This window comes from Nestor notabilis, unplaced genomic scaffold (assembly GCF_000696875.1).
Source record: "Nestor notabilis isolate BGI_N333 unplaced genomic scaffold, ASM69687v1 scaffold5972, whole genome shotgun sequence".
Classification (NCBI taxonomy): domain Eukaryota; kingdom Metazoa; phylum Chordata; class Aves; order Psittaciformes; family Psittacidae; genus Nestor; species Nestor notabilis.
This window is the reverse complement of record NW_009919671.1, coordinates 1-24231: the sequence shown is the minus strand read 5'-3', so window position 1 is coordinate 24231 and position 24231 is coordinate 1. Positions and strand designations below refer to the sequence as shown.

Here is a 24231-nt window from a genome sequence, read left to right as displayed (position 1 = left end):
AGTATATACTTGGAAAACAGTTTTTCTTAAACTAATTGGGCATTTGTAATCTCCTGACTGAGTCAAAATCTGCTGGGTGTCTGTAATAGTCTTTGTAAGATGAAACAATTTTTGCAGAACAACGAAAGCCTCAGGTTTTATGGTTCTCTTGTGCTAATAGTCTAAGATTCAAAATGTTTAGTGTCAGACAATCGATAAATAGTTTCTTAGTGGCAAGTTATTGCCTTTGAAAAATTATCACTATGGTATTTGTGTCTAAATCATAACATAAATAAGAACATTTCACTACAAATAGCTGCTAAGTGCCTATAGCTGTAATACTATAATTCTGAAACATCAGCCAATGCAGTCAGATAGATTAGCCATCATGGTCATTTGGGAGTAGGAAGGGCAAGTGTAGATTTAACTGGTTCCTCCATAATTCAACCATATGTGGCCCATAAGAGTTTTGTCTAGAAAGGAGCAAGACAACCATGGTATAATGGAAGCAGCAGCAGTTTGTAGAAAGGCTGGAAAAGCCAGAAATAAATTTTCTGGGTAAAACAGACAGTAATTTGGAGACAGAGGGATCAGAAGGAAAAAGAAATTCCACGTTTTGCTTTCTGTATTGGCCTTTTTTTTTCCAATCAGGAATTTGTAACCAGTGATTGAAGCCACAATATTAAATACTGTATTCAAATAATTGAGGAGAAAACAGTCCTTACATTTGCCCGTCCTATTTTTATTCCCTATTGACATTTATTTTTGCATTGTTCCTTCTATCTCTCTCTGTTTCAATGGGGGAAAAAATAAAGTGCTAGCAAAATATAAAATCATGAAGCTCTGAAACAAGCAAGTCCTCAGTTACACATAGCAGGGCTTCAGCAAGGGCAATAGCAGCTCAGATATACTGGATATATCATTATATTGTGACTGGGTCCACTACTGAGCCAGACTTTATCCATCTTGATGGAACTCACAGTGAACATTTTATGAAGATGCTGATCCTCTAAGGCCTGGACTAGCACGTTGGTGCATGGGACTGGGAAGAGGCACCAAGCTGGGTTTGTCTGCCCTCAGGTTCTCCTTAATCCTTAGAGGATTAGAAAGGATGCTCTAGGAATGGGCAACTTTATCCCCTCTCACCTCACTTCACACACAAGCATTTACACAGTGCAAAAAAGGCTTTGTGTTGTTTCAAGATTTGGTTGGCTGCACCTTGGGATTCTGTGGGTTCGAAGCAGTGCACCACCTCAGAAGTGGGCCAGGCCAGCCCGGCTGAGCTGCTGCTCAACTGGAGGCATGGTCTGGCCCCATGTTCCACTCATAGTGGTGAGCAAAGAAGCAACTTAAAGAAGGCCGTTTCTATGAGAAGCATACACACAGCGCACAGGTCCTTCTGTGCTGGTTTGCAAGACATGCCTCTGCTATTCATCTGAAACTCCTATGAATCTGAGGGTAATGAGACCATGTCTCTCCTCATTTCCACACAATTCTTAGTTAATTCAAAATAAAAATAGTAATTACAAAAATAAACCCAGGAAGATTCAATGTAACTTTCTTGAGAAGCGTAGATCACAGTCGCCGGGGAAGATAGCTACAGGTAGGACTTTCACAGATGACCAGTGTTGAGCAATGGAGTAATGGAGTAATGGTTCCTCAGCAAAATGACTCAGATACATCTCCAAATGCTATGAGTCTTCAGGACAAGCTACAGAGCAACAATTTGCTTAACAGTTTTTATTAATCCACTTGTGAATCCTTTCCAGCTTATGAGGGTGCTCATTGCTGTGTGTGAGATAGATTGATAAAGCATTAGGCACACACAGTTGTAACCATATCACTTCTTTGCTGTCCAGCTGCTGAAAGAGATACAGTGCTGTGATTTGTTCACTGCTCAATTAAGTAACAGTTTATTTTGGTGGCAGGAACAATTCTTATAACCAGAATAATGGTTAGTGGAGTAGTTTAATTAACAATACTGAAGAGAAATCTTTTTTTAAAACTTATTTGAGCTAAACCCCAAAATAAATAACAAGCCCTATTGTTATCAGTAGAAAGGGAGCTGAAGGGGTTTTTTGTCCTTATTTCCTCACTGAATTTTCATCACAGTGATTTCACCTTGTTCCTAAGCTGAGCAGTCCTCAGAGAGCACTGACTTTGAGCCTGCTGTTGTGCTATTTTTCTGCTTTTTTAACACTAGCAAAAGAACCTCTATTATAACAAATGTAGCTATTAGAGGTATGTTTTATTCAGACATTACGTGTTTGGCAATTTGGGCTCTTTTAAAAGATTTTTCTTTCTAATTTGATACTTTTTCTTCAAAATGATATAAATGCATTTTCAGGTAAACTTAGAAGTGTTTTTGACACATGACATCCTTCTCTTTAACTTGGAGAGGCATGGATTTGAGAGATGGACCACTTAATAGACAAGTAATTGACTGGATGGTCACACTCAGAGACTTGTGGTCAACAACTCAATGTCCAAGTGGAGACCAGCAATAAGCAGTGTTCCGCAGGGGTCAGCACTGGGGCCATTGCTGTTCAATATCCTTGCCAGCAACACAGACACTGGGATTGAGTGCACCCTCAGCAAGTTTTCCAGTGACACCAAGCTGTGTGGTATGGTCAGCATGCTGGAGGGAAGGGATGCCATCCAGAGGGACCTGGACAGGCTCAAGAGGTGAGCCAGTGCAAAACTCATGAAGTTCATTAAGGCCAAGTGCAAAGTCCTTGGGTCAGAGCAATCCCAAGCACAGTGCCAGGTTGGGCAGAGAATGGATTGAGAGCAGCCCTGAGGAGAAGGACTTGGGAGTGTTGGTTCTCATCAACATGAGTGGGCAGTGTGCGCTCACAGCCCAGAAAGCCAACCGTATGCTGAGCTGCATCAAAAAGGAGTGTGGCCAGCAGGTCAAGGAAGGCAATTCTGCCCTTCTGCTCTGCCCTGGTAAGACCCCATGTGGAGTACTGTGTGCACTTCTGGGGCTCCCAACACAAGAGGGATGTGGACCTGCTCGAGAGAGTCCAGAGGAGGACCACGAAGATGATCCAAGGTCTGGAGCACCTCTTCTATGAAGACAGACTGAGAGCTGGGGTTGTTCAGCCTCTAGAAGAGAAGGCTCCAGGGAGACCTTATAGCAGCCTTTCAGTACCTAAAGAGGGCCTACAAGAAAGATTTAATGAAGGAACTGAAAGTATATATTAATACTGTACTTTGGTAAGAGTAGTATTTGAGAAATAAGTCATGCTATTATAAAAATACTGCAACAGCAGCTTATTCCTTTTGCTGCTGTTGCTGTCTTCGTCATGCAGTGATACAGAAGGCAAATCACTGTTTTGAGCACTAACGATGTGGCCTCTGTCCCCTCTGGTTGTTCATTAGTCCCACTTACTACATTTGACTTAGGTTGTTTGCATTTCTGTGCAGGAATGGACTCAGCTATGTAACAGAAGACTTCTGGCAAATACGGGTACTAGTCAGCACTCTGTGTGTGATGGCAGTGTCAAATAAGAAATACAAGCACCTTCCCTTTTCAGAACAATGTCTAGCATGGCTGGGTTAAAAATAACCTTATATTTTGTCTGATCTGTGGAAGGTTGCTTAGTTTTGTAATATTAATATATTTGAATTTGGGTAATTTTTTTCATTGTACCCTAATCAGTCTGTAGTCTACTGTAATAAATTTTATTCAATAGGATTGAAATTGATTAGCTATAGGAAACTGATGTAGTCTTAGTGCCTTCCTGATGACACTAGAAAATGAACTTCTTTCTTGACTGTGCTCTCAACACCATTAAAAAATAGTAGTCTTAAACTAGTGCTAAAAAGGCAGTAAAACACAGAATAAATACGAAGCATAAAGGTGCACATGGTTGTCTTTTATAGAAAATAATTGGATTACTCCCAGAAAAGGCAGAACCAGCCAACCAGTAACAAAACTAAAAAGACAATAGCCAACAACCATGGAAAGATGAAAAAAGCTGGGCTGATTTTTTTTGTTTGTTTATATGTTTTTGTGAATATCAGACTTCATTTTTTGCTAAGTTAGTGAAGAATATAAGTATAATCTCAGCCCTGATTCTAGCTTCTCACTTTTCTAACAGTCTTACAGTATTGCCTTTTAATGGATGACGTATCATAATAGTTCTGATACATTAATATATTAATGAGTACAAAAACGTGCTTTCCAACACAATACTTGTTATCCAGAAGCTATAATGAATTCAAAGTTGCCTTACCCTAGTTTGATTTAAATTGACAGCATTCTCTTCCTTTCTTTCAGATACAATATTGGAAAATTAATGAATGACAAGTAAATTCTGATTGTAATAATGAACGTGGTGTAGGAAATTGTTCTTCGATTTCTTCATCAGACAGAGAAACTTATTTTAACTTTTCCTGCATTGGCAGTAAAAGATAGTCATAAGTTTAATACTTTCTGGCATCAGCTTTTAGAAAATCATGTTAATTTTCAGTAAAGGGTATTTTAAGAGGCTTGCTCATATGCAGATGAAAGAGCATACCAATGGAGTTCCATATATTCCTATTATTATTTCTGAGAAGCTTAAAAATATTAAGTGCTGTGAAGGATTCTGGGTGTAGACTATATTTCTGATACAAAGTTTATATTTACTGGGGGTAACCTGAAGTTTTGATTCAAATTCAGTCACTCAAATTTGGGCACATTTTTGTCCCATGGTGTCAGCGTACTAAATGAAGGAAGGTACAGGAGAGCTGTGTGAGGGAATTGGGGTAGGTGAAAAAGAAAATCATATTTAACTGTTTTTTAGGGTTTTTTAATTCCTGTCCTCTGAGATGAGTATCACTTCCTATGCTGCTCCCCTCTGCTGTCAGTAAGGAGAGGGCATAAGAAAATATGCTGGAAAATATAACAGCCTCTTCACCTAGTTGTATTTGTCTTACTTGCTCTTTGAACATCATATAAGTGGAACAAGGTCAGTTTCTTTTCTGCTGTCCTGTGTACAGGATACACTTTGTTAGCTGTACTTAGGGTGCCCTCCTGAGATCAGTGCCACCATGTAGAGTGACCGTCCCTCTTTCATATGCTCGATGGAGGAACGCCTTCCCCCAGATCCTACCAACCCTTGTGCTTGGAGAGACAAAGGCAGACATGTCTCTCCACTCCAAAGCATGGCACTGTCATACCCTGTGATCAACGCTTACAGATAAACAGTAATATCTTCCCAGGGTATGTGAATGGCTCACAGTTAGTTAGCAGAGAGGTGCTGTGTCCTTCTCCTCTATTTCACCTCCTTCATTCATTTGCTCTTTGTATTTTTCCAGTATTACTATTCTCTAAGATTATCAGTAAATCAAAACAGAAAAAGAACAGCCTGTTTTGATTGGGAATTCAAAGAGGGGAATTGTTTTTTTCCAATTTCTTCTCTGATTCTGTGTCTAAACAGGAAGAAATAATTTTAAATTTTTTTTTTTTTTTTTTTTTTTGTAGGGTTGACGTGGGAGATCTGTTGCTGATTTTTTCTTTGCAGCCTCAGATTATTTTTGATTCTTGTCAAGCTATGTGTCCCAAACCTCCCACTAACAAAAATGTCCATCTCTCTCTGCAGGAACTGGTAAGCTGTTCTAACAGTTGTTCTGACTAGGAAGCAGCCAGCTCAGGAGGGTGGTCAAAATCTCACAGCAACCAGAACCACCTCCACACCTCACTTAGCTTCAAGAGAAAACACTGACAGATCATCTTTATATGGTGACTCTGAGAGCCTGATATTTTATGCCAGGACTTCATCTCTATGTTTCTATAAATTCCACTGACTTCAGAATGCCATCAGTATTTAAAATTCTTTTATGGTTTTAGAGTCAGCCTTCATATCTGAACATCTCTGTTGTGTATTCTTTTGATAGGTCCATTCAACTCCAATAAATAAGCATAAATCTATGAATCTATATATTATTTGGTTTAGTCTTTAGTATGAGCAGGAAAAAAAAGATAGTATGTAAGTAGAATACCACTGTTTAGCTGGTAAAGTCTTCAGGAACAAAAAGTGATTCTCATATAACACTGACTGCACTTTATGTCTTAGCAGAATTGGAATCTGAATGTTAATCTCTCTGAATAAAAAGCAACTTCAGTATGACAATTTTGCCATCAACACATCAACTTGAAATGAATTTGGACAGTTGTAAACCCCTGAAGAGATTCACAAAGTCAGGAAAAGAAGACAAACCTTTATCTTGCTTTGACTTCTGAGTTATGCCACTAAGGGTGTGGGCTGTACTCAGCCTACATTTACTGGCAGTATTAGCTAGAAAAGATGATCAAGTGCTTAACGCATGCAGACAGAAATCGTCAGCTAGAAAAGATGGGTGTAAAGAAATGGCTCATTTCCTTCAAATGAACAGCATTCCCATTTTCCAGTGTTGAAGGTGAGCAGTGTGCTAGCAATGCGTAGGGGATGAGAATGAGAACGGGAGCAGGAAGCCAAGTTGTGCATGAAGTGCAAACCAGTAGTGGCTGCCTCTCAGAGGCTTTGCTGGGAGGGAGCAGTTCAGTGCTTGCAACTCCCCCATGCCTCCCAATATCTGCCACCTCACATTTCCAGGACAAGGAGAGAGGTAAGGCTGCCGCTTCTGCTGAGCTAAGATTCTAGTATGAGAAGTGAGTCAGGAGTCCCATATGGGAGACAGCAAGGTCCTGGTGATCAGCTGAGGTACGTCAGCTGGCAGCCAGCACCAGAGCTAACTCAGTGGGTACAGCGTATCAAAACAAGTTCCTGCAAACACTCCGAGAGGAGCAGTATTTTTCTTATGTCATGCCTGCATGAAAAAAGAAAGCAAAAGAATGGTAAACAGATTACCTTCTCCATGGTCTCTTCAAATGTATTTCATTTTCACAACTGGAAAGCACAGTTGAAGGCAGTAGTTCTCAGTAGTAGTCTTCTGCTGAGAAGCTCTAGAACATCTAGTGTCTCCTTAATCTACCAGATATGCTGCAGGAAGGAAATTGGTTACCTGCTGTATTGGCAGCCAACTTCTGACTCACTTCACAATTGCTTTTCTTTCCTAGAGAAGTTGTTTGAACTATGGGGAAATAGATGGGCTCTGGAAGGAAGGTGGTGTAGTGCAAGACAGCCAGGGCAACAGGATGTCTCCCTGCTGCCTCATTTAGTTTCAAGGGCATGCTGCTGGTTCCCAGGCTCATGAGGAGTGCTGCTGTCAGGAGGTATAGAGAAGATAAAAAGCATGCACCAGAGCTGTGTCCCACCGTGGGCCCTTTCTTGTTGCTCTCTAGCTGGCCAAACGCAGAAAGTTAACAGCTAATCAGTTCTCTCAGTATTCATTTTCGTATTGCTCCCTCCCTCACCCTGTGCAGCTGTTGCTTATGCTTCTTATTCTAATTCGTTTTTTAAAAGAAAAAAAAATCTCTATACTTCGAGTCTAAGCATCTTTTTCTGAGAAAGTTTCTTTGCTTCAACTTTTAACTAAACAGATTTCCTTATAATGGTATTTGATTTCTGATTGAAATCCTAGTCTTTAGATGGTATTTTCTGGTCTTTAGATGGTGTATTTGGTTTAACAAAGGATCTATCATCTTCCTGTGACTTTTTAGAAGTGCTTCTTTGTAACCAGTTCCACTTATTGGAGAACTGGCTATTTACCTATATCTCGATACAAAATCTGTGGGAACATTCCTAGCAGAGACAGGAGGCCACGACTGCATGGAGCTGATAGAAGGCGGCCCCAGAGGGAAAAGATGAACATGAACAAGAGTGAATCCGGAGCAAGGACAAAGAGAAGATGCCAAGTTAAGGGTTAACAGCTATATTACGTAGTGTCGCGCGGGCAGTAGTAGGTAGCAAATGAAATGTATAGTTCAAGGCGCGAACAGATAAGAATGACCAATTAGTTGTAGCCAAGTGGAACCTTTCTGTCAGCAGAAGATATATAGATGCAGCCACCAAATAAATTACATCTTCGATCTTTCATCGGAGTCCATGCCTTCGTTCCCTCAAAAATCTTAAGAAGTACTGTGACCTGTGAATCCACATCTAGCTGGGGCTTTGGAAGTTCATTAGCAATAGCAGGTTTGTAGCCAGGGTGGAAATTTGTAACCGAGTTCTTGTTTGCAGTTGGTAAATAGAGTAGTTAACAAAAATAGAATAATGAAAGGACAAGCAAAAGACCTGATTAAGGATTAAAAAAAAAAAAAAGTTAAAAACTCAAAACCATTTAGAAACACAAAGAAATGAAGTCACTGGAGCCAGGGGCTTTGTCATGGTTTAAGCCCAGCTGGTAACTCAGAACCGCTTCTTCCCCCCCCCTGCTTCCAGCTTGATGGGGAGGAGAATCGAAAAAATGTAAACTCTTTGGCTGGGATAAGGACCCATGAATGGAAGCTGGGAATGCCCTTCTGTTCAGTGACTCTGCCTAATAAAAACATACCACATGTTGCATTTCCCAGTGCTACCAGGACTGTTTTGGTATTTAATTTTCTTCAGATTTTCTTCAGATAGTGTGACTAATAGGTTTTCTATATTCATAATCCTTTTTAATGCAGATTCTTTAAGATTGGATTCTCTTGCTGGTTTGGATGTAAATAGTTTATGGAGAGCTGTTTATCCGGGCATGTCTTGTTATTAGGTCTCTTTATTAACATATGCCATTCAACTCAGATGTGCTGATATAATCATTAAAAGTATGCCAATTCACACAGCGTTGTCATGACTAAATGGATGCAAACCAACATTTGCAATAAATATTATAAATTCATTTTTAGATTAATGCATTCTAAGTAAGAAGAAACAGTCAACTGAATGAAGGTGAAAATTCATTTTTGAAGTAACTCTTTGAAATTCAGAAGTCACACTATAGCTTGTTACAGTTCAGAAAAAGTATTGCAAGGCAGCTCAGTAGAAGTAGAAAGAAAGGTGGGAGGGGAAGGGTATGACTATGTTTGTTGCCGGTATTACATAGCTGAAAGTAAATTTTTTACTAGATGAAATAAATTCTGAAGCCCAAGTAAAGCATCATTAGCTCTGGAGTATGCTGTATTTATGGATATACCTGGTTTCTATTTTCAACATGTAGATAAATCAATCAGTGGCTTATATTTATAAAGTCCTAAAATGTTAACTGGTTTATAAATACAATGAAACTTGTTGTAAATGTCATCTTACATGTGACAAAAATGAGTGGCTGTACTAGGGGAGTTTCTTGTACAAAATATTTTTAAAGCAGTTGGGAGCAGTGCTTTAGACTAGCATTCCTAGTTCTTCTATGTGGGAATATCTTCTGTAACTTGTTTTACTGAGACATTCATGAAGGTTGGGAACCACCTTCCCAACCTTCCCAGCAGTTCAAATGGATGCTTTAAATATGATACACAATGCAATTTTAAGGAAAAACCCAGAGTAATGGAGGAGAACTGAACATCATAATAGTGGGAAAGCATAAGGAAGGGCTGCTCTTCTATTTATCCATGATGAAGAAGAATTCTGTCAAGATGCAACTGTTTCAATATGTCTGTAACTATATGCAAAAATCAGCACATAAAGGGGAAGTGCTACTGTGGATAAATTAGAAACATTTCTCATTATTCTAGTATTGCTGGAAGTAAAAGTGTTAATATAATAAGTTACCTCAGGATCGCTTTATTTCTATTAATGTTACAGAAAATACAATTACAAGTATTCATCCAATACTGAGTTTTTTAAACTGAGAACTTTGGGCTTCTATAGAATACATATAAATAACTGATTTATAAAAAGGTGTTCATATTTTTAAAATTAAGGCCATCTTTTAATGTACATCTGTGAAAATGAAGTGTTGCATAATCACAATTTGTAACAGAATAAAAATTCATTTTTCTACACAAGCTTCATATTTGGGACAGATACTTGTCATTTTTAGTTCTGTAGTTAATTCATGGAGAGAGGTAATGATTTGTTGTAAGTCACACACACACAAAAGCAATTGAATATTCTTACTGCTTAATTTATTTTTTTTTCAATTAAGTCCAGTTTAAAAACCTGTCTATTTTTAAGCTACTGTTTACAAACACTACATAGCCCTATTTTTATGGTTCTGTGGTCAGCACAATACTGACTCACAGAGTAGTCACTGTGCCTGATGTTAATAATGAGTAAACAATGTCCACAGTAATTAATGTCTGCAGGCACAAGTCTTAGGTTATAAATTGTTTTGGATTTGCAGTACATAATCCATAAGAATATGTAAGGTCAGTGAAACTTCTTTTTTGCTAGCAAAGAATTCTTACCATTATCAGGAGACCCCTAGAGTCCAGAAACACAAGGCTGTAGTAGGAGAGAAGGAAATAAATTTCATCATTGCATGCCTGATTGTAAGCTCTACCAGTAAAGGGTCTTCAAGAAAATTGAAGGACAGTGATGCTTCCTCTGCTTCCTCTGTTAGCATTCCAGTTCATCCATAAAAGATGTTGATGTATAAGTGCACTGTCCATCTTACCCAATTCATTATTTCTGCCTTAACGATAGTATAGTCAAGATGTTTCAACTATTTGTCATAGCTCAAATTTCCTATACTGCCAAGCATAACATATAAGTCATAGGGAGGATTTCTCCACCTGAAGCATGTATGTTCTGTATGAAGTTCAAATCTCAACATGAATCTGTGGCAAGCTTAACAACTTAATCGACTTTCAGAGGTTGATATGGCTCTGTCTACGAAGTTTTTGTAATTAGCAAAAGGTAAGGCTAGCTGTGTGCATAGGAGATGCAGCTTCTCCACTGATATTGGCACAATCTTTCAAACCACTTCCATGACATACACTTGCTGAACCTGAAAATCTGTGCTTCGTGGAAGACTGAGACCTGCAGAGACACTGGGAAAATCAGTTCTGAAATTAAAAATCAAATCCTGATTCCCAGATAAAGAAGTGTGTGTACCCTGGACCATATAAAATATTGCAAACAGGATAATTGTGTTGTCCTTTGTTGTTTGTTTGTTTTGTAACAGGTCCTCAGAGGATTCCAATGTTCCTCAAAAACAACATGAATTTTCTTGGGTAGCTGGAACATTAGGCCTCTCATGATCAGTGGCTGGTGAATATTGGTGAAGAGTTTGCTTTTAATTTGTCTCCTGAGCTTGCTGAGCACTGAGAAGCATCCCAGCTTTTGGAAGTGTCTATAATGCCTGCTGTGATTCAGCCATTAGAAATTCAGCATAATTATTGTTTTCTGGCAACGTGACTGAGTTTGATTTTTTTTTTTCATCCAGTTTGGGACACACTGATTAACTAATGTCATCTGAGAAAAATATTTCTGGCTTACATTCTTAAAAATGGCTGCCCCATACACTAAGTAATCGAGATCTTGCCAGTCTGCTTTCTGTATGGAGACTGTTACTTTTTTGAAGCAACTTTCAGCTGCTGTATTACAAATCCAAAGTGTCTTTACTGAGCACTTCTGATATGTTTAGAACAAGGCATTCTCAGGTGTTGGTAGTTAATGGACCACATATAAGTTTTGACTGTAGCTCAGCTGGGAGACAGTGAGTTAAATTCTAATTCCAGAGAAACATAGAATTGGTGGGAGCTGTGGTCAGCTGTCTCTCCAATGGCTCCCACGGTCATATGGGAGCTGCTTCACTCTTCACGATGTCAGAAGAAAAGGCGGAGAGCAGGCAAGAAGGAAAGATATTCTAGCCTACTTTTGGCTGCTTTGATTTCCAATGCGTGACCTACAATTCTTTAATTGCTGAAAGTATTGGAAGTGTGAAAAGACGATCTTGAGGGCTACAAGCCAAACTATCATATTGTAAGGCAGATGTAGAATATATCTTGCAGGTGGGAGACATGGGTTCAGGTTCTCTCCAACAAGGAAGATTTAATTTAAGCCATCAGATCCGAGCTGTGTTTTCCACTGAGTGTCCTATTTGACCAGTTAAGGTGAATCACTCAAATGGCTGCTTCCTCTAGTGTTTTCTTTCTTTTCCTTTTTTGCATGCTGTATCTTACTTTATTATTCAATCAAATGTTTGTTTGCTTGTTTGTTTCTCCTTTCCATAAATAGTTTAAATAAGTACATTGTGAGAGGAATAAACCTGAAGGAATAAACCTGAGGAATAAACCATAAGGATGTTGGGGAGGGTCTCTTTGTTAGGGACTGTAGTGGTAGGACAAGGGGTAATGGATTTAAACTTAAACAGGGGAAGTTTAGATTAGATATGAGGAAGAAGTGCTTTACAGTGAGGGTGATGAGGCACTGGAATGGGTTGCCCAAGGAAGTTGTGAATGCTCCAACCCTCACGGTGTTCAAGGCCAGGTTGGACAGAGCCTTGGACGGCATAGTTTAGTGTGTGGTGTCCCTGTTCATGGCAGGGGGGTTGGAACTAGATGATCTTAAGGTCCTTTCCAACCCTGACTATTCTATGATTCTGTAAGTTATTTTTAATTTTTTTGAGCTTGTCAGCTTTTGTGTGCACCACTCTTTCTATTACCTGGTGATTATACTTGTGGTGATGTAGAAGAGCAATTGGGTGGGGCAAATAAATCATTATCACCTACCTATCTATAGCTTCCATATATTAAAAACTTCACAGATGTCCTGGGTTCAGCTACAGGAGTCATTTTTTCTCCTTCTTAGTAGCTGGTGCAGTGCTGTGTTTTTGACTTTAGTCTGGGAACAACGCTGATAACACAACGATGTTTTTAGTTGTTGCTAAGTAATGTTTACTCTGACCAAGGACTTTCTCAGTCTCATGCTCTGCCAGGGAGGAGGGGAAGCCAGGAGGAAGCAGAGACAGGACACCTGACCCAAACTAGCCAGAGGGGTATTCCAGACCACAGCACATCATGCCCAGTATATAAACTGGGGAGAGTCACCCAGAAGGCCCAGATCGCTGCTCGGGTCGGGCTGGGTATCAGTCGGTAGGTGGTGAGCGGTTGTGTCCTCTCCCCTTGTTATTTCCCTTATCATTATTATTGTTTGTGGTAGCAGTAGTGGTTTTGTATTATACCTTAGTTACTGGAGTGCTGTTATCTCAGCCCATGGGAGTTACATTCCTTCGATTCTCCTCCCCATCCCTTTGGGAGCAGGGGGAGAAAGAAGGGAGGAAGGGGGGGAGTAAGAGAGCAGCTGTGTGTTTCTGAGTTACCAGCTGGGCTTAAACCATGACAACAGAATAAACGCAGGGCTGACAAATTATCAGGAAAAACAATTGTGGTATATAAAAGACTTGGAATATTTTCCTTATTTTTTTCATCAGTTCTGATGTTAATGAAGAAGTCTTGGTAGGGGTCTGTAATTGCCTCATTTTTTGTAAAATATTACAGTTTTGAGAAAAAATGTTTAGTCAGTCTCTTGCATTCCCTCCCTCTGCTTCCGTTATGCACTTAAAGGCTTTTACTTTCTGCTAGGTGAAGTGCCCAAAAGCCAAGGGATTTAAGCAGGGCTGCTTAGTTCTGCTTCTAGGTTAGTGTCAATTACACCTCTGGGAAACAACTGTTTCTGCTACTGGTCTCTGTAATGGTTACGTTCAAAATGGCTTATGTCATCATGTCACCAACTTCATGTCAGACAGACATGCTTCAAAACAGGTACCAGGACTGAGCACGCTGGTTTGCAGTGACAAGCAAATAAGCAGAATAATATCCTAATATATTTCTGTTTTCTGCATTTCCATTTCATGATTTTTTAGTCAAAATATGTGTGTATCTTACCTTTGACAGGATACTGCTGTGTAAAAAATCACCTGTTAACAATTTATATCTTTGTGACTCACAGTGGAAATCTTGTTATTTATCAAAAGAAATGTAACATTATGAAAGAACTGAAAAATATGGTGTTGCTTTGGTTGTCTCCATAATACAGAATTTTTCTTACGGTGCTTTTAAAAATTTCTATGACTTTAAAGGCTTGAAAATAATATCCTTATGTGGCTTTCTGTTACTTCAGCTTATACATACAACAGTGAGCATATAGTTATTGTTTTATTTCTTCATAGATATTTCATTGATCATAACACAGAAGAAGACAGGTATTTCACCATTGATGCTAATACTGGGACCATTAAGACTGCCAAGATCTTTGACAGAGAGGAGACGCCTTGGTACAACATCACAGTGGCTGCTTCTGAGATAGGTAAGTAACATATTTTGCACATAGTACTAAAAAGTCGAAAACAATACAAAACAAAACCCCAAACAGAAAGAAGAATAATTTTCAGATTTTAAGAAACACTATCTTGAGATATTATTTTTTTAAATGTCATTGTGTTTTTATTGGGTTTTTAGCCATTTTGGATGAAAGAGAGTTTTCTCTGTGTGTAGAAATTCCTTAATTCTACAGAACAAGTAAACAAACCCCCACATGTCTATAAAATTCCATCTGTGTAAATTTACTATGTTTTTCTGTATGAGATAGAAGGTTGACAGTTTACTCAGGAACAGTTCCAAGCATTCAGTGTCGTAATACCAACAGCTTGTCACGTTTGTGTTTGCAAAACTAAAGACCAGTTTTAGCTAAGACTAAAGCTAAAAAATAGGTCAGGGGCTATTTTTAGCAAATATTACCAAATTTTTACCAAAATGTTATTCAGCTGTGAGAGCGGCAGTCTTCAAGTTCATCTGACATGGTAAGAAGGCATTTGTAGCTTCCGTCACCAGTTGCTTAGCCAGGAACATAGCAGAATCTGCAAGGCCCAGTAAGATTGTACTGCTTCAGTAGTAAGATGTGCTTCAGTTATGGTTATAGTTAGTTTCTTGAAGTGTTTTCCTGTCTTAAATTTACGCTACATTTCACTGACAAGATTCAGTTTCTACTGATCATTTTTTGGACAGCTATTTGGACATGTGCTTGTTTTATGCAAAAGAAATTTAGAATCAATATCATATTTCTACCTTAAAATGTATGATATCTTCATGCTTCAGCCTTATTATTTCTGAACCTTTCATATGACATTTACTTTCACTTTTACACTTGGTATGTGATACACACTGCATTGATCAAATTTCCCCTCTGAAATCACAGGGAGTTCTACCACTTTTCTCTGTGGAAGTAATGATGTAATGATCAGTGGGGTTTTTCTGTTCATGCAGCTACTTATAAAGCACACCAGAATTCATTGCCATGAGAATGGGTGGGGGAATCCTTTTTCTTTTTAACAGGCACTGTTCTTTAACAGCAGCTTACAGTGAGGCAGAGTGGGATTTTGGTGACCAGGGCACATCACTGGAGCTATTGCTTTGATTGTTTCAGTACTGGTACTTCCTGAAAACTCCTTGTGGTATTAGGGAATAATAAAAATTATAAAATACTGTATTTTATATTGAAGGATCTATAGACTATATTTAGGGCAGGAGAAAAGACTACGAATTGATGGTAATAGGATTTTAAAATACAATTTCACAAAGAATTATTCACATTTCAATCACTTACTATAATTCTGTGAAAAAGTTTATGAAAGAGTATGGCATATTGAAAAATGTGGGATCTGAGCATGACGTGAATAGTATGGAATAAGGGGTGGATACTGCCCTGGGTTCAGCTACAGCAGTCATTTTTTCTCCTTCTTAGTAGCTGGTGCAGTGCTGTGTTTTTGACTTTCAGCCTGGGAACAACGCTGATGATAACACCGATGTTTTTAGTTGTTGCTAAGTAATGTTTACTCTGACCAAGGACTTTCTCAGTCTCATGCTCTGCCAGGGAGGAGGGGAAGCCGGGAGGAAGCAGAGACAGGACACCTGACCCAAAGTGGCCAAAGGGGTATTCCATACCACAGCACATCATGCCCAGTATATAAACTGGGGAGAGTCACCCGGAAGGCCCAGATTGCTGCTCAGGTTGGGCTTGGTATTGGTTGACGGGTGGTCAGAGGTTGTGTCCTCTCCCCTTGTTATTTCTCATATAATTATCATTAATATTGGTAGCAGTAGTGGTTTGTATTATACCTTAGTTACTGGAGTGCTGTTATCTCAGCCTGTGGGAGTTACATTCCTCCGATTCTCCTTCCCATCCCTCTGGGAATGGGGTGAGGAAGAAAGGGGCCAGTGAGTGAGTGGCTGCGTGGTTCCAAGTTGCCGACTGGGCTTAAACCATGACAGAGAGTATTTGAAAGAGGAAGGAGATAATAGATAGAATTTGCTTCGCTCTATTAAAGGCTTTTGACCAAGTCTTTAACAAGAGCAATGGAAATAGGAAAATACAGAGCAAGTGCACAAAGTTTTGTAACAGATGAGAAACTGAGGAAAGAAATGCAGTCATAGTGAACGGTTGCTCCTTTGGGAGTGGAAGAGGTTAGTGTTGAACTGTTTAAAGGACTGGTGTAGGATCTGTCAATTCAAATTCTTTGTAATGATAGCACACAATGAGAGGAAGTGATTCAGATTCCTAAATAACCTCCCTAGCTGTTAAGAATTAAGGAGGATTGAGAGAAACTCATGTAAGAACAAGACACATGAAAGTATGGGCTAGATAAATGAATGACAAAGTGGACTGAATATTGTTTGAAATTACAGGCTCAAAGGGCTATAATCAGCAGCCCAAAGTGCAGATAGAGGCTCATCACTAGTGGAATATCCCCAGGGGTTGATACTGGATACAATGCTGTTTAATCTCTTCATTAATTACCTGGTTGATGAGACAGAGTGCACTCTCAGCCAGTTGGAAAATTACACACAATTGGAGTTACGGCTGATACACCAGGTCATGCTGCCATCCCAAGGGATCTTAACCAGCTGGAGAAATGGTTGAAGAGGAACCTTGTGAAGTTCAGTAATAGGACATGCAGATCCCAGCAGCTGGAGAGGAATAATCCCATGCACCAGTGCACATGCACCGGCCAACTGGCCAGAGAGCAGCTTTTTAAAAACAGATGTGGAGGTCCTGGTGGATGCCAGCTCGACATGAGCCAGCAATGTGTCCTTGTGGCAAAGGCGGCCAACTGCATCCTGAAGTTGTGTGTGAAGAAGAGTGTTGCCAGCAGGTTGAAGGTGATCCTTCCCCTCTATACAACACTGGTGAGGCCACATGGAATTCTTGATACAGACGTGAGGTCCCCAGTACAAGAGAGTCATGGAGCAGCTGGATTGAGTCCAGTAAAGAGGCATGAAATCATTAAGAACTGGAGTATCTGTCATACAAGGAGAGACTGAAAGAGCTGGGACTGTTCAGCCTGGATATGAGAAGGCTCAGAAGGAGAGTAAAGAAGATTTAAGATGAGCAAAGATGAGCAAAGACGCATCTGAGTATTATCTATTGAAATGACAGGAGGACATATGCCCAAATTGAAATACAGAAAATTTTATTTAAACATAAGAAGAAAAATGGTTTTACTGTGGGATTTGTCAAAAATTCACACAGGTCACCTAAAGAGGTTGTGGTGTCTCCATTCTTGATGATACTCAAAACCCAACTGGACATAGCCCAGAGCAATGCACTAGTTGCACTGTTTGACCCAGCTTTGAGCAGCGCAGTTGAACTTGCTGATCTATGGAGGAGCCTTCTAACCTCTATAATTCTGTGATTTTGTGATACTGGGAAGTGTATGTTGAATGTGGAGAAAAATAGCGATGCATTCTTGAAGAAAATAGGTAGTTGTAAAAATAATTGTGGGTTATTTAATAAACGTTTCTCTCTAGCGTGTATTAGTGCTGGTAACAAGAGCAAAAGGAACAATAACAGCAAAACCCTAAATCATAGCACCTGCAAGAAAAAGATGGCACTAAAATATAAATGAATGGACTTCTGCCACTTTCAAAGCTGATTTCAGTTAGTAAAATACATATGTGCTTCAAAGTTCTCAAAGCAGTGCTGCAAACAGAACAAATAATAGTATCTTTGAAGTCTTTGTCCTCAATAAGAAGGAATAAAAGCTGCGGGGAGTAAAACACTCATGATTGAAGGAATCAGAGAATGTCTTTGTTTGGGAATGAAAGTGAGGATCTTAGCTTTCAGTAGACATTTCTACTTAGAAATATAGTAAGGAAGACTCTATCAGGAAACTCCTTTTAGATATTAATTGTGACAACTGAACTGTGTTCAATATCTGCTCAGTAGATGGAGAGCAAACCATCTTTTAGATGCAGCTTTCAGATGATATTAACATCAAGAGATTACTGGATCCATAAAGTACTGGACATTAATATTACTAATAAGAAAATCTGTGGTTGTATAAGACTTGATTTTTTGAAAGCAAATGCTTATTTTTCAGAGATCTTAAAGATACTTTCTATTGGGAGTTTTTCACATATTTCTCTTATGCAGCTGGTAAGTATACCAGAGTGTAAACCATATTTATTTGCTAGATCATCAATCATTTTGGGATGAAGTAGTGGTGGTGCTGAATGTCTTCAAAATGCTCTACAATGGCTGAGAACAGAAAAGCAGACAATTTCCAAATACTTAACTAAAGAACCAACTTGAATGCAAGGAAAGCACAAACTTGCCTTTAGAGTGTCCATAGAGTTCTAAATCTGCACAGCTGTGTAAAGGCTGTGAAGAACAGGAAAACTGAAATACCATGGTTTCTGCCGTGTTCTGTCAGATCCCCACTGACTTAAAGAAATGCTAGCAAGAGACAGTAAGAAATGACCACATGAAAGAATATTGCACAGACAAAGCTTTGATACCATAGTGTATTAGAAATCAAAATACTTGAGACATCATTATGCAATCGATTTTATAGACAAAAATCTCCAAGGCTATCAGATACAATCAGATAGGGCGGGGGAACAAAAACCAAACCAAGACAAAAACCCCAAATATATTTGTCTTTGTTTATGTCTTCTGTATGTGCTTCACCATGTATATGCTTCATATGAGCTTCAGAGAATAAGACACTAAAGTGCTGAGTTAGAGCAATACCTCATTGACAAAATACAAAGTACCCTGTGATGTGGTATTGAAAGGATCCCAGGAAAACAGTTACTGCCAAAAATACACAACAAAAAATAACTTTCAGAGGTCAATAAACCCTGATCAGAATTAAAATATGTGAAAAGGCAGGACATTTCACAATAATAAGAGTTTGGACCAGTTAGTTTGCGAGAATGAGAATAAAAACATTAAGGTGCATGTCCAAATTATAACAGCAGCTTTTCCATCAGTAAGTTTCAATAGAAATAAAAGCAGTGAGATGTAAACAGTTCAGAGGAAAACACAATGCATAGAGAGAAATAATAATTTGCAGCAGTGACATACAAAACGCCTTGAGATTTTGAATAAATATTGAAAGCCCTAGAATTACATTAAATAAACAGATGAAGTATATAATTATAGTGAGGTGCAATTATATCTTTTCTTTAGGTGCATAAGGATGTTGCCACCTCATATTTCCATCAGGGAAGAGCAAGTTATGAAAAGTATTTGCAAATTCTTTGTCATGTTTTATGGTTGCAGCCTACCAGTACCTAGATGGGGCCTACAAGAAAGTCCCTATGGACGGGGACTTCTTACAAGGGCATGTAGTAACTGGGTGAAGGGGAATGGCTTTAAACTGGAAGAGGGTAGATTTGGATTAGATATTAGAAAGAAATTCTTTACTGTGAGAGTAGTGAAGCACTGCAACCTCACCACTTGCCCAGAAAAGTTGTGTCTGTCCCATCCCTGGGAACTGTTTAAGGCCAGGTTGGATGGGGCTTTGAGCAACGTCGTCTAGTGAAAGGTGTCCCTGCCCATGGCAGGGGGTTGGAACTAGATGATCTTTAAGATGCCTTCCAACCCCAACTATTCTGTGATTCTGTAATTATTGTACTGATTAAGATCGGTATTTAATATTGATGATGCAAAAGCATAGACATTCTCTCTCATGCTACGCTAGGTGAAGATTTTTTGTTCTAAGTCTTAAAAACATGTAAAAATACTCAATATTTTGGAAAAATACTCTACTCAAAATAGTTCAGGCTGTCTCTGGGTTAAATTGTTCACTTTTCATAATATATGTTTAACCATAGCAGTCTAACTTATAAAAAAAGGGGGGGGGGGGAATATAAAAGCACAAAAGACTTCTAATGTCAGGATTGTTATTCTGAATGTCATTCAGGTGGAATTTATTTAGATAAAGCCCATTTGAATTTTGATAATATGAAAGGAAGTCTTGGACAGCAGTAGTTGTATTAAAAAGCTTCCTTCTGAAATAGGTGTTTTAAAGTTTGCCCACAGAAATCAATGGAAAAGAAGATTCAAGACTTGAGACTGGCTATTGGTAGGGACTTCTGGAAGTTCCCCAAGGACTTTCTGGTGGAGGGGCTAATACTCAATGGAGTTGATTCACTTACAGATATTTAGTATCTTGGCAAATAACTATTTGTTGGGAAAGTCTCAAGCATAAGGAAGGAAGTCCCTAGTGTAGCTGAATCACAGTGATATTTCTGCTTCAGTTACCCCTTTAAAACAGTGAGCATTCACTTTGAAAAATCTGCTCCTGAGGCATAATCCTACTAGGACACAGAATGGATCTGACTGTTTTATAATGCGCAGGCCTGAAATATATGTCAGCACTGATTATCTTTAAATTGTAAATCTGCCAAACTGCTGCAAGAAATTTGTCTAATTAACAGAAACACACTGCTAAAAGGACCAATTGTTAGAGTGGTTTGGAGACTGCAAGTGAGTTGTACACCTGAAAATGTTTAGGGAAAACTGGAAAATTTCAGCAAGAAAATGTTATTTGCAAGTCTATAAATGTTTTCTGAGTGTGGTGTTCTAACATAATGCTACTATTAATTGGGAATAGAGGTTCATATAATATCTAAGTCTTCATTTTCTGTTGACTTTTTGGATCATCTTTCTATTCCCATTTTATGGGGCTAATTCACTAAGTTCCAAAAGTGAATTAAAGCCATCAGGCGAACGTAGATGTATTAGTTAAAAAGAGAACAGGAAAAATATGAAGTGAACTTTTAAACCCCAGGCTCTTTGACTAGTATCCCAGGTGAAAACATTGAAGGATAATGTCAAAAGAAACGTTAACATTGTCAAATATTCTTTCATTGGGAGGCTATCTTACTGGTGGCTTTGAAGACAAATTTGCATCTAATTAATGTTTTTCATAATTCTGAGCAGAGGCCATTAAAGGTTTGACAAATCTAAGGCATTTTACAAATGACCCTTTTTGACAGAAACACGATGTAGATTAATTAAGATCAAAATAACCAAGGCAAATGAGGTTTAGACTACTAATATTCTAGTATTTCTCCTTTTTCTTTCTTCCCATGAGTACACAGAGGGACACAAACTTTAAAAATGTCAATTTCTAAGACCCCATTCTTCCATCTTGTTGAGTTTGACAGATGACTTCACTGTCTTGTACTGCTAGTTTAATTTAATTGGTGAAACTAAAATTAAGCTTGTCATCTAACCGATTGATATTTACACAGACTTCAGAAGGTAGACTTTATCTAATTATAAAACAGTTTTAGTATATAATTCTTTTAACAATTAAAATTTTCTTAGTAATTAGCAGTAAGAACAAGATAATTATGGATTAATGTTTTTTTTCCCCATTTTATCATGGAAAACGTATTCTTATTGAAAGGATTCTATTTATTGAAATTTTGGAGGGTGAACTAGTTTTGAGGGGGAACTCTCACAAAAGTGCAGATCGTAGCCTAAGACACTGTTACTTAAACATTGTTTTCTTACTGGTATGTCACTGCCAAAGCGAGAATCATTAAGTACTTTGTGTAATAGCATAGAACCTTTTGAGGAAGGTGATCTCAAGCTTGGAAGAGGCTTATATGTGCCTATGCATTCGTATTTCCTTATTATTTTTGTATTTTAAGGTACTGAGAAGAAGAAAATGGTTTTAGTATTTTTTATTAGGTTTTATTCAATACTGTGATGACACTTTCACATTTATTACAAAGTAATTGATCATTTCTTAGTGTACAGCATGACATTATGTGGTAACTCCAAGAGCTTTCCCCCACCAGGTCTAGAGTAACTTGCATTTTTAATGCTACAGCATAACAATGACTTAAAACTCATACTTCTCACTTTTTTAAAAATTATTTTTCAAAACAGTTAATGAAACACAGCAAACAACTTTTCGTATCTTGGTACCTAAAATTCTGCAGCTGTGTATAGTTCTCATCTAGTTATTGTTCAGATATATTTTTAAATTGAAGATGACATGAAATATTTAGTATTTCAAAAGGCTTAATACCTCCTTGTGTATTTTGCAGACAATCCTGAGCTAGTGAGCCATGTTCAAGTTGGTGTTAGAATCCTGGACATCAATGACAACCCTCCAGAGCTTGCCAGAGAGTATGACGTAGTCGTCTGTGAGAATGCAAAGCCTGGTCAGGTAACTCTCACAGTTATCTTTCTCCCAGTGAGAAAGAAGAATTACTTTATTTGTTAATGTCACATACATAAAAAGTTTGATTTGGGGAACACGTCATAATTCTTTCTGATTTCATTTTTGTATTTTACATTTGATTCAGCTGTTTAACAGTATTAGGTTGAAGGGAGAATATTTGGGAATTCGTTCAATGTATCTTTCTTGTTGCTGAAAAAAATTTACCCAAACTATCTTTGGTAAATATCTAAAGGTAAAGCTTTAATCTTGTCAGATAAGTAATGGAATTTGACAAGCCGCTACCCTGAACAAGATGGATGAAGCAGATTTAGTATCTGTTATCTGAGTGCCACATGGTAGCATACAGCTCACTGAAGTGGCTGGTTAACATGGTTGCCATCCTCATTTTTTGCATGTTGATTGACCTTGACCTTGCAGGGTCATATGGAAAAGACGTTGAAGGGGCTTTTCACAACTATGAGCGTGGGGAGGGGCAGAACTGTGACTGAACAGCTAAATCACATTCCAGCCACTGCTGCTGTGATTGATGCACTTCATTGCAGCTCATGGTTTGACAATTTTACTAAGTGCCTTTGTTTTTTTGCATAGATTGAGTTTTTACTTAGCACTCTGTGCTGATTTTGTCTTTATACAGGTTTTAAGTTGCAGTTGTGAACTCATGTCTTTCCTGAGTGGTTTCTGTGGTTTTCATAAACTATTAATAACCATCTTATATGAATCTCTCTAGCTTTTCCCACAACAAACAAAAACTTTTGATAACTGCTACCTCATGCAGCAAGGAATTTTAGTTTAATTACATGTTTCAGGAAGACTTATCTCCTTCTTCGTTGTTTTTTTTCTTTCTTTGTTTTAATCTTCCCATGCTGTCTTCAATCGACATTTACCAGTTCTTGCGTTGGGAGAGCAAGAATGAGAGAGAGACCAGCTGATCCCTATTTATTATCTTTGTGCTATTCATAAATCTTTAACACATTGCCTCTCAGCCATCTCTTGTCCAGACTGAAGAGTCCTTCTTGGACAAGCTGTGATAAAGTTCTTCTAGACTTTTGTTCATTCATCTTGTCATCCTTTAAACTTCCTCCAATTCCTCTCTATTCACCTTGAGATGGGGAATCAAGATTCAAGATGCAGTGGTCTATATTTCTTATCATAGTTTATACTTCATAATATATGATCTCTGCTTTGTTCTCTATTTCTTTGCTAGCAATTTCTAACGGTTGTTTTGCTTTTCAACCACTGGAAAGCATCAAATGCAAAAAACTGCATGCCATAACACCAGTCTCATTGAAAGTAATGATCAGCTCAGAATTCATCATCATGTATGTGAAGTTAATTCTTTATGTCGATGTATAAAGAATTTCACCTGTCTTTGTGTTGCCTGGCTACCAAGTATTGGAAGGTCTTTAGTGTTAGCTCTTCCTTTTTTCTTCCTTGAACAACTCAGTATCATAAATAGGTGGGCTGATTAGTCGTACTCTTTATAAGATGGTCAGTGTAATAATGAACGAGTGGCCCAGCATAAACCTGTGTGGAACAGGAAATCTCTGTGACTTCCTCTATTTGTGCAGTAGACAATTTACAGAAAAGAGTCTATTTCCTGTCTTTTAAGCAATTATTTGTGCAAGGACCTTCCCTCTTATCTTAAGACTGCATAGTTTTCTTAAGTGGTCTTATTGAGACACCTCGCTCAAAGCCTTTGAAAATCTATAGGTATGTCAACTGAATATCTCTTATTAGCATGCTTATTAAAGTAAAAATAATGTTCTGAAAACATCAAATAAAGCCTTAATAGAAGAATTAGAACTTGTAAAAGACTAGTTAAAAAAATAAGATAAAATTTCTTAGTATTAATTGCAGTTGCTTTCAACATATTCTGATATTTTTGAAAATTATATAATTTAACATAATTGTTAAATTATTATAATTAATAATAAGCTAAAGCATGCAGTAAAGCTAGCTCTGAAAGGCACT

At 38.2% G+C, this 24231-nt stretch overlaps 1 protein-coding gene across 1 annotated transcript in view; it reads left to right on the top strand.

Moving 5' to 3' along the window:
* Positions 1-22302, top strand: part of LOC104402447 (cadherin-18-like) — a gene marked incomplete at its 5' end in the record, with an annotated part of 30336 nt that extends 8034 nt beyond the window's left edge. The window contains 2 exons of the mRNA XM_010010326.1: positions 13945-14081; positions 22124-22302. Of these exons, the coding sequence (XP_010008628.1) occupies positions 13945-14081; positions 22124-22302 (316 nt within the window). The remainder of the gene's footprint in view (positions 1-13944; positions 14082-22123) is intronic.
* Between the last annotated feature and the right edge of the window lie 1929 nt (positions 22303-24231).